The sequence below is a fragment of the Aquila chrysaetos genome, chromosome 16, assembly GCF_900496995.4.
Source record: "Aquila chrysaetos chrysaetos chromosome 16, bAquChr1.4, whole genome shotgun sequence".
NCBI lineage: Eukaryota > Metazoa > Chordata > Aves > Accipitriformes > Accipitridae > Aquila > Aquila chrysaetos.
This window is the reverse complement of record NC_044019.1, coordinates 29078011-29087814: the sequence shown is the minus strand read 5'-3', so window position 1 is coordinate 29087814 and position 9804 is coordinate 29078011. Positions and strand designations below refer to the sequence as shown.

The following is a 9804-nucleotide window of genomic DNA, read 5'->3' as shown; positions in this document are numbered from 1 at the left end:
TCGTCCTCCCCCGTCTTGTCCCCACCATGCCCGGGGACACGTCCAGCTCCTGCCCCACACCCCCGAGGGATGGCTGATGTACCTGGGAGCAAGATGCCAGCCCTGGAAGCGAGTCTCCAGCCAGTTATGGGTTTTAATAGAAAAAAAAAAAAAAAAAAAAGATAAATTCACAGTGAAATAAAAAAAAGAAATCCCTGCAGTGCTGCTCGTGGGAGGGACGCAGGAGCTGTTTTGCTGCTTTGCTGCGGTCCTGGGCAGGGAGAGGTGACCTCCATGGCCATGGCCACCCTTTCTTGGGGACAGAGCTCCACCACCCTGCACGCGTGTCCCCAGGGACTCCCGCGGTGAGACCCAGGCATCCTCACAGCGATGTCCCCAGCGTGCTGACGCCAGCATCGTCATAGTCTGTGCTCCCCGGGGGCTGTGTCGGGGAGTCCCCTGTGGCTCCTGGGGGACTTGGCGGGGGGTAACTCCCACCTTAGGGGACAGCAAAGGCCAGTGCCTTTGGGGGGGGGGTGGTCTGCTTCGTGTCCCTCCTGCCAGACCCTGGCTGGGGTCTTGCCGCAGCCCCCATGGATTTGCTGCCTGCTCCCTGCCCGCCACCGCAGCCGAGCCCCCCCCCCGGAGGTGGGTCTCCAGGGGACAGGGCAGCTGTGGCCCCTCTTACCTGTGGGTTGGTCACAGTTCCAGCTCCCCTGTGCCACCCCCTCGGAGATGTCCCCAGTGTCGGGAGCAGGGGACTCTTCCGTCACGGCCACGGCATCGTCGTAGCCATCTGGGGGGCCGTGCTTGGGCAGGGCAGGGGTGTCTGGGGCAGGCACGGGGGTGGACGGGAGTGAGCTGGAGGCCGTGGCAGGAGCCTGGCTGTGCCACCCCCCCACTCCGGCCATGGCACCGGGGATGTCCTGGTGGCACTGGGGCTGCCAGCCCTCAGCCAGAGCCACGGCAAGGATTAATCATCATGGAAAGGTGCTCTTTGCTGCACGCTAATGAGTTGAGCTGGGCTTGCCATGCAATGGCGGGGGGGCCGTGTCCCCTTGGCTCCCCAGCCTGGCTACGTCCCCTCTCCCTGGGGGTCCCCACCGGGTTCCTGCCCCCGTGCCCCTACCTGGGGCCGCCTTGAGGTCACCCTCCTCCATGCTGTCCTCGGTGTAATACGGCAGCTTCGTCCCCGACCCCTCCAACAGGGAGCCTGGTGGGGGGGGGAGGACAGGGGTGGCTGGATCCGGCACCGTGGGCAGCACGGCCCCTCGCCGCAGAGCGGGGCCGCGGTGGGACCGGGGGACACCCCCATGCCGCAGGCGTGAGCCTGTGCTGCACCACCGGGACCTGGTGCTGCGGTGGGGCAGAGCCCCCCCCCCCCCCCGCTTTGGGGAGAGCTGCCAGGCACTGGGGGGGGGGGGGCTGCACCGACCTGAGCGACTGGGCACCTCCTGGTACTCCGGCGTCAGGGGATAGTCTAGCTCCTCGTAGATGGCGTCAGAGACGGTGTCCGCGGCTCTGCCGCGACCTGAAACCACAGGCAGCGCTCACCCGGGGCCGTGGGGTCACCCGCTGCCCACCCCCTGACCCACCCCACGGCAGAGGAACCCCGGGACCCCCCCCCCCCCCCCCAAAGCGGCTCTGCCCCGGCACCCACCCACCGGGGACCCACCTCTGCGCCGAACCCAGCCGCGGTACGCCTGCACGGCCAGGGCGCCCAGGGCCGCGCACAGCAGCGACCCCAGGACCACGCACAGGATCGTCGGCACCGTCACGGCCCTCGCCGCCGCCGCGCTGCCGGTGGGGACAACTGCGGGGACATCGCCAGGCGGCATGAGGAGGGGGACCCCGGCCAACCCGGCGCGGGGGGGGCTGCCGGGACGGGCAAAACTACCTGCGCAAGCGGCACCGTCCGGGCAGCGGCTGCCCGGGGACGGGGTGGGCGTCCCGCTCGTGCCGTCGCTGTCCTTATCGCAAGCGACGTAGGCGTCCCCGCCGGAGCTGCAGGGCTGCAGGTGCCAGGGTGCCGAGGGGCAGCGCCAGAGCGAACGTGCCCCCTCCTCGCAGCCCACCCAGGCCAACCAGGCAGGGACCGGATCCTGGGTGGGCTTGACCACCAGCTTCCCCCCGTCCCCGCAGCCCAGCTGCCGGCAGGCGGCGGCGGCCGTGGCGGGGCCGGTGCCGTTGGCGCACACGCGGCCCCAGGTGCCGTTGTAGAACACCTCCAGGTGCCCGCTGCAGCGGCCGCTGCCGCCCGCCAGCCGCAGCGAGAGCTGCTCTGCAAGGGGGGGGGGCGCGGGGATGGGGGGGGGGGGTCACGGCACGGCACGGCCAGGCACACACCCCCCCCCCACACCCCCCCGATCCCGGGGCGCACGGCACCGACCTGAGCAGACGGCGGCAGCCGCCCCGCCGCCGCGCCGGCAGCCGTGCCGTGCCGAGGCCGGGCAGTCCCAGAGAGACGCCTCGGTCCCGGCGCAGCCACCGGTACCTGGCCACAGCGGCCCCGTGCCGGGACCGAAGCGAGCCGAGCCGGTTGCCGCCAGCGCCGTTCCGCAGCCCAGCTGGCGGCAGACGACGGCGGCATCCGACATGCCCCAGGTTTCCCGGCAGACGCTGCCCCAGGTGCCGTTGATGTGGACCTCCACTCGCCCGGCACAGCGACCGGGGCCATCCGCCAACCTCACCCGCCGGCTGCCTGCGGGGCACGGAGGGGACCGGGCTGGGGCGGCCGATCGGTGTGCCGGCACCCCCCAGCCCTTCCCGGGATACTCACCCGAGCAGACGACGGCCACCTCCTCGGGGCTGCCGGTCGGCATGGCGGCCGTCCCCGAGACGTTGCACTGGGCCAGGTTCTCCTCGGTGCCAGCACACCGCAGCCCCCGCAGCCCCGCGGTGCCCGAGCCTGGCACGCCGTAGACCTTCTCCGGCACGCCACAGCCCAGCTGCCGGCACACCACGCCGGCACCCCGGGCGTCCCACAGCCCCGTCGGCACGCGGGCCCAGGCCCCGGGGCTTGCCGCAACCTCCAGCCGCCCGTCGCACCGGCTCTCGCCCTCCGCCAGCCGCAGGGGCTCGGCAACGCCTGCAAAATCCCCGGCGGTGCCGTGTGGCTGCGGCACCAGCAGCGTACGGCTCCCGAGCGGACGGCGGGGCCCCGACTCAGCCCTCCCCTTGCCCCAAGATGGCCCCGCATCCTTCGCTCCCTATTTTTGGGGTGTCCCGAAAGCCCCTTAAGGCTTTTCCCAGCGGGTGCCATACAGACCTGAGCAGTTGACGGCGGCGGCGTGGCCGGGGGGGCAGGCGGGCTCCCCCAGCACCACCACGGGGCACTCACCCGGGTGCCGCTCGCTCCCGGCGCAGTCGAAGGTGTCCCGCCGCAGCGGCCCGTCCCCCCCGCCGAAGAAGCCTCCCGGGGGCACGGCAGCGGCGGGACCGCAGCCGAGGTGGTGGCAGAGGACGTGGGCGTCAGGCAGGTCCCAGCCGGCGGCACAGAGGGACCCCCACGTCCCCCCCACCTCTGCCTCCACTCTCCCGGCGCAGCTCGAGTTGTTGCCCGCCAGCCGGAAACCTGTGTAGGCTGCGGCAGGAACGGTGTTGGGACGGGGGGGGACACACGACAGCGCGGGGACCCCCCTCCCTGGCACCCCCAGCGCTTACAGGAGCAGATGATGCTGGCGTGGCCGGTGCAGCCCCGGCCGTGGGCTGGCCGACGGGCACAGGCGGCGAGGAGGCGCTCGGTGCCGGTGCAATTAAACCCCTCGTCCCAGAGCGGCCCCTTTCCCGCCTCAAACTGTCCGGAGCCGGGGATGGCCAGCACCGCGCCGCAGCCCAGCTCCCGGCAGACCACCCGGGCGGCGTTGATGTCCACGTGGTCCTCGCAGACGCTGGTCCAGGCTCGGCCCCGCCGCACCTCCAGCCGCCCAGCGCAGGAGCTGTCACCGCCGACCAGCCGGGCGAACCCTGCCGGGAGAAACACGGGGGTCGGTGGTGAGGGATGTGCCGGGACCGGTGCGTGTGTCGTCCCCCCCGGCTGCCGGCCGGCTCCTACCTTGGCAGACGACGGAGGTGTCGAAGTCGTGAGCGCCCACGTAGGGTCCCCAGCCACGGACCTCGCAGTTCCAGAGGGCGGCCTCGTCCCCACGGCAGTTGATCGCAATCAGGCTGATGGGGCCGTCCCCTTTGCCGAAGGGTCTGCTGGCGGTGTAGGCGCCGGTGGCCGAGCCGCAGCCCAGCTGCTGGCACACCACCTCGGCGTCCTCCATGTCCCAGTTGCCATCCGCCACCGAGCCCCAGCGGCCCTGCAGCTTCACCTCCACCCTCCCGGCGCAGGGACCCCCGCCGGCCGCCAGCCTCAGCTCCACCGCGTCTGCACCGGGGCACCGGCACGGCCTCAGCCCTGCCCAGGGATGTCCCGGCACACGGCGGGTGTCCCGGCACAGCCACCCCCACCCTCACCTGTGCAGGTCACCCCCACGTCCCGATCGTGGCCGCAGAAGTGCTGTCCCCAGCCGAAGTGGGGACAGTTCTGCAACATCATCTCGTCACCCCCGCAGAAGGAGGGCTGGAGCCAGATCCTGCCGGTGCCCTGCCCGAACGGGGCGTAGACGGACGCCCTGGCCACCAGACCACAGCCCAGCTGCCGGCACACCACGGTGGCCCAAACGGCATCCCAGTCGTAGTCGTAGTTGCAGACGGAGCCCCACTCGCCATCGTGCTTCACCTCCACCCGACCGGCGCAGCGCCCGCCGCCGTCCACCAGCCGCAGCTCCCCGGTGCCTGCGGCAAAGAAGGTGCTGAGCCCGGCCCGGCACTCGGGGGGGGGGGGTCCCTGCCCCGTGGCTGCCCTTTGCCCCGGCGCTCACCCCCGCAGAGCTGCACACACAGGAGCAGCCCCAGCACCCCGATGGGCACCATCCTACCGTCCCGGACCCCCCCCACCCCGGTGCGGGGTGGGTGATATATAAGGCAGTGCCGCAGCCGGGAGCCAATGGAGACGGCAGCACCTTTAGAGCCGTTATCAGGTGGGTTATCTCCCGGCTGACGGGGGCCCGGCCTCCAATAACCTGCTCCGTGCCCAAATATGAGGCTCGGCTCCGCTTCTGGCGTCACACACCTCACCACGGTGGGTCGGCACCCGGATGTCCCTGGGGGGGAGCCAGCCCCCTCTCAGGGCACCTGCGGCCGGCACGGGGCGCGTGGACCCTTCCCACCCGTGTCGCCTGGTGGGGCCGACCCTGCAGCCCGAGCTTGGCAAGAGCCCAGTCCTGATAGTGACAGGATTCACCCCAAAACCTACCAAAGCCTCTAAAGGACCTCCCTCAGCACCGGCGCGGTGCAAAGCCCGGAGACCCCAGCACGTCGGCACCCATCCTCGGGGTGCTCCGCTCCCCGGGGTACCTGGAGACCCCGGGGGGGGCACCAAGGTGACAGCAACCCCCAGGCTCACCGCGGTGTTTGCAGTTGGCACATCCCCGGCCCCTCGCGGAGGCCGGCAGCACATGGCGGTGCTGCCTGCAGGTGTGCGCCCGCGCTCGCCTTCGCAGCGCGGGCAGGAAGGAGACCGTTTTCCCCCCAGGCGGGGACGCGGCGTCGGCATCGACCGCATGCGGCTCCCCGGCCACCTGCAGCGTTACCGATAACGCCGTGCTTCTGCACACCGGCATCTGCCCGCGGTGACGCTGCTTGGGGGGGGGGCATGGAACCAACCCGGTGCCACGGGGGGGTGACAACCGCCTGGTTAAGCCGGGATCGAGCACCAGCAAAGACCGATGGGCACAGGAGGTGGAAGGGAATAGGAGATCCCTCGAGGTCTCGGTTGCGTGTGAGGACAAGGACTGGGCTAAGCCACTCACGGCCGCGGGACCTGGCAGGCTCCATCGGTGCCGAGCGGTGCCGGTGACCATGGCCTGGCCGGCGAGACACAGAGGAGAAGGCGGCGATGCGGCAAGCGGGTTCGCATTGGACGGCTGCAGCTGCGCGAGCCCAGGCAAAACCACCAAAAGCACGATAACAGCCCCAAATCGTGATGGCGGTGCAAGGGCCCAGCGACCTGCGGGAGGGCGGCGCGGCGGCAGCCAGGAAACGCAGGTGGCCGAGGGGCCGCAGGCACACGGTGACGGCCGTTGGTGGGAACCGCCGTCTCCCCGCGGGGGCACACCTGCAGGCAGCACGGGCGGCACCGCCACGTGCCACCGGCACGTGCCACCGGCCTCCGTGTGGGACCGGGGACCCTCTACCTGCAAACGTCCCCCCATTTCGCCCCGGGACGGCGCGTGGGGCCGACCCCCAACGCCGGCGTTATCCGGGATGGTGTAGCATGGACCCGCCACGGCTGCCTGACCCTCGTGGCCCTCCCCGGGGAGCTGTTGGGGATGCAAACCCCGCCGCGACTGGCAAGAGCTGGGGGACGACACGGCTTCAGTGCCCCCCCCCCCGAGCAGGAGGTGACCTTCGCCGGGGACACCGGGGGCGTCCCCCACCCCACCCCGCGGCCCTTCCATGGACGTGGTCGAGCCTCAGGGCCGGTTTTAATCCCGGAATCCCCCCCCCCCGCCCCGGTCTCCTGAACTGGGGGGGTCGGGGCAGGGCGGGAACCGTTTCCCGCCGCCGCCGGGCCTGGCCCCGCCCACTCCCCCGTAGTCACCGCCCACTCCTCCCCGTAGTCCCCGCCCTAGCGCCGAGTCCCACTCCCCGCCGGTAGGGGGCGCCGCCGCGCGGCCGCCTCCTCTCCGGAAAGAGCCGAACGGCGGCGGAGGCGGCCGAGGAGAGACGAGGCGGGGCGGGGCGGGGAGCGGCGGGGCGACGATGGCGCAGCAGGTCGAGCAGCTGCGGGCGGACGGCGTGTACAAGGAGGTGCTGCGGGAGGGCACCGGGCCGCTGCCCGACTTCCGCGACGGCACCAAGGTCAGGGACGCACCGCCGCCTCCGGGGCTTGGAGGGGGGGGGGGGCTTGGGGGGGGGGGAGGGAGAGACGAGTGAGGCGCGCATGCGCCATGTCGTCCTCCCCCCCCCCCCGGTCGCTATGGTGACGCCGCGGCCTACTTCTCCCCCTCAGGCCACTTTCCACTACCGGACGCTGCGGTGCGGGGATGAGGAGACGCCGCTGGATGACAGCCGGGCGCGGGGGAAGCCCATGGAGCTGATCGCCGGCAAGAAGTTCAAGTTGCCGGTGTGGGAAGCGGCGCTGCGGACCATGAGGCCGGGGGAGCGCGCCCGCTTCCGCTGCGACGCCAAGGTGGGGCGGGGCCGGGCCAGAGTGGGGCGGGGTTTTGCTACTCCGGGGGCGTGGCGTGCGGGTTCGGGAGGCGTGGTTTGCGCCCGGGGGCGTGGTGTGCGCGCTCGGGAGGCGTGGTCTGCGCCGGGGGGCGTGGTGTGTGGGTTCCAGGGGCGGGGTCTGCTCCTAGGGGGCGTGGCGTGTTGGTTCAGGGGGCGGGGCCTGCGCCGCACCCACACGTGGCGCAGCCCCTCACCGGGGTGCGAGGCCGGCAGCGTCCCGGTCCCCCCGGTGCGGTCCCGGCCCATCACCGCCATCTCCACCCCACAGCACGTGGTGCTCTACCCACTGGTGTCCAAGAGCCTGCGCAACATCGCGGCGGGGAAGGACCCGCTGGAGGGGCAGCGGCACTGCTGCAGCATCGCCCAGCTGCACGAGCACTACTCCCTGGGCTACCCCGACCTCGACGAGCTCCAGAAGAACCCCCAGCCCCTCATCTTCGACATCGAGGTGCTCAAGGTGAGGCACCTGCTCGTGCCGGCGCGGGGAGGGGCAGCTGGGGGCTGCAAGCACCCACTCTGGGTGGAGGCTGCGGGCAGGAGGGGGCTGGGGCTCTGCCCCCGCCTGGAAGAAGGCTCTGCCCTCATGACGGGGTGCCGGCAGGTGGAAGCACCCGGCTCCTACCAGCAGGACCCGTGGGCCATGACGGATGAGGAGAAGCTGCAGGCCGTACCCCTGATTCACAAGGAGGGCAACGAGCTGTACCGGCAGGGCAAGGTGCAGGAGGCAGCTGCCAAATACTACGATGCCATTGCCTGTCTCAAGAACCTGCAGATGAAGGTGGGGCTCCCTGGCCCCTCTCTGGGGTGCACGTAGGTCTCCCCGCATCCCTCCTGGAGTGCAGGGCTTGGGAGCTTCCCCTCACGCTCTTCCCTCCGTCTGATCCTGCAGGAGCAGCCCGGCTCTCCAGACTGGATCGAGCTCGACCAGAAGATCACACCCCTGCTGTTAAATTACTGCCAGTGCAAGCTGCAGTGCGAGGAATACTACGAGGTGCTGGATCACTGCTCCTCCATTCTCAACAAATATGAGGGTAAGGAGCCGCGGGCCGGCCCGGCCGGCCGCGGTGGGTGCTGGTGGGGTGAGCGGCTACCGGGGAGGCCCCCGCCGCGCTCCCCCGGCCCACCAGCTCTCTCCCCGCAGACAACGTCAAGGCCTACTTCAAGCGGGGGAAGGCCCACGCGGCGGTGTGGAACGTGGCGGAGGCGCAGGCTGACTTTGCCAAAGTGCTGGCCCTCGACCCCTCGCTGCGCCCCGTCGTCTCCAAGGAGCTGCGGAGCCTGGAAGCCCGCCTGCGCGAGAAGGACGCCGAGGACAAGATTCGCTTCAAGGGCATCTTCTCGCAGTAGAGTCCATGGCCGCAGTGGAGAGCCCAACGCTCTCTGAACAGGTTCTTTTAGATATTCCACATGTGGAATGTTCATTGATGTTTATTAATGTTTAATACAAATTTTACTTATTTGAAGTCATTTGAAGTGGCCCGGGAGCTCGCCACGGCCCGGTGACACAGCAGTGCACTGAAGTCGCAGTATTAAGCAGCATATAGCAATCGCAGCGCACAGTTGAAGCGCAATCTAAAGGCAAAGCTCCTTGCTGGGCTTTAGACTATGCTCATCGTCACGCCGGGAAGGGACGCGTGAGGTGACACAAGCTCAAGCCTGCTGCTCTCTGCCGAGTTCTTTTATTCATTGTTTGATGTTTTTATACTTTATGTTGGGCTGAGCCCCTGGGCCTGGCCAAGCTGTTTACGGCCACAGGGGCTCCCATGCCAAGCCTCAGCCCCAGCTCTTACCCCTGTATGCCACACCACGTCCTGCATCGTCACGTCTCAAGGCTGCTGCTATCATCCCAAGCCGGTGTTTCCTCTATACTACATTGTCATGTCAGCGTCGTAAATATTTTATATAGAATAACTGCTTGTAACTACTATCTATATAAAACTCTGGTCGTGCTATGCCAAGATAAACAGAAGTAAAAATAGTCACAGGCACTTGGTGACTTAGAAAAACTGCTGTTACGGATACATGAGGTAAAGCAAAGTTGCAGGCAGGCCAGGAACAGGTCAGGGGGAGGGAGCATGGCAAGCCCTGGCCCTGAGGCCTTGCAAACTCACTGCAAAACTGAGCCCCTACTTGCTGTGGTAAGCGCTCCCCCTGTCATGGATGTGTTACAGCAGCTAAGTGACTGTTGTAAGGTGCAGAGCCAAGAAAACTCTCCAGCTGGGCTCAGCGTGTGAAAGCAGCTCTAATGCACACACAGGCTGTGTCAGTGCATGCCCCTCATGGCCCTGCGCTGCAGGAGCTCAAAGCTGAGCCCGTGCCGCTGCAGCCCCCCAAAATCCACGACCCTCGCCCCATGCCCAGCCCGGAGGTGACAGCAGGGTGGCTGAGCCGCCCCAGCCCTGCTCTGCTCGCTGAAGCCAGCAGCTTTCCTCCTCCAGCCTCCGTGGTCCCTCCATCCCTGCCCTAACACCACGGCTGTTCCCTTGTGGAAGAGGTTTAGCCGCTCACACAACATACAGCTTGATGTCGGCATCAACGCGTACT

General features: G+C 69.0%; 2 protein-coding genes across 3 annotated transcripts; one reads left to right on the top strand and one right to left on the bottom strand.

Moving 5' to 3' along the window:
- Positions 1 to 14: 14 nt before the first annotated feature.
- LOC115351563 (scavenger receptor cysteine-rich type 1 protein M130-like) lies at positions 15 to 5473 on the bottom strand. Its single transcript, XM_030038413.2, has 13 exons — positions 4848 to 5473; positions 4441 to 4761; positions 4034 to 4351; positions 3643 to 3945; positions 3248 to 3562; positions 2759 to 3067; positions 2369 to 2680; positions 1877 to 2260; positions 1655 to 1792; positions 1415 to 1510; positions 1109 to 1192; positions 668 to 808; positions 15 to 477 (listed from the first exon to the last, which is right to left on the bottom strand). Exons 1-13 carry the CDS (start codon positions 4897 to 4899, stop codon positions 362 to 364), a joined length of 2889 nt encoding a protein of 962 aa, XP_029894273.1. The 5' UTR covers positions 4900 to 5473; the 3' UTR covers positions 15 to 361.
- Positions 5474 to 6721: 1248 nt separating this feature from the next.
- LOC115351582 (aryl hydrocarbon receptor interacting protein) lies at positions 6722 to 9238 on the top strand. 2 transcript variants are annotated; one of them, XM_030038467.2, is made up of 6 exons: positions 6722 to 6888; positions 7040 to 7219; positions 7529 to 7717; positions 7862 to 8038; positions 8150 to 8283; positions 8402 to 8474. In XM_030038467.2, exons 1-6 carry the CDS (start codon positions 6790 to 6792, stop codon positions 8472 to 8474), a joined length of 852 nt encoding a protein of 283 aa, XP_029894327.1. In that variant the 5' UTR covers positions 6722 to 6789. The 2 variants fall into 2 exon arrangements, with proteins under 2 accessions (XP_029894327.1, XP_029894326.1); XM_030038466.2 differs by having other exon boundaries at positions 6724 to 6888; positions 8150 to 8291; positions 8402 to 9238.
- Positions 9239 to 9804: the final 566 nt, after the last annotated feature.

Bases quoted from the DNA above. Each gene is read 5' to 3' on its own strand.
- LOC115351563 (XM_030038413.2), bottom strand. From the start codon at position 4,899: ATGGTGCCCATCGGGGTGCTGGGGCTGCTCCTGTGTGTGCAGCTCTGC. The intron at 1,793-1,876 runs GTAGTTTTGCCC...ATGTCCCCGCAG, and splicing joins GGACGGTGCCGCTTGCGCAG to TTGTCCCCACCGGCAGCGCG. The intron at 809-1,108 runs GTAGGGGCACGG...TGCCTGCCCCAG, and splicing joins TGACCTCAAGGCGGCCCCAG to ACACCCCTGCCCTGCCCAAG.
- LOC115351582 (XM_030038466.2), top strand. From the start codon at position 6,790: ATGGCGCAGCAGGTCGAGCAGCTGCGGGCGGACGGCGTGTACAAGGAG. The intron at 7,220-7,528 runs GTGGGGCGGGGC...TCCACCCCACAG, and splicing joins GCTTCCGCTGCGACGCCAAG to CACGTGGTGCTCTACCCACT. The intron at 7,718-7,861 runs GTGAGGCACCTG...GGGTGCCGGCAG, and splicing joins TCGACATCGAGGTGCTCAAG to GTGGAAGCACCCGGCTCCTA.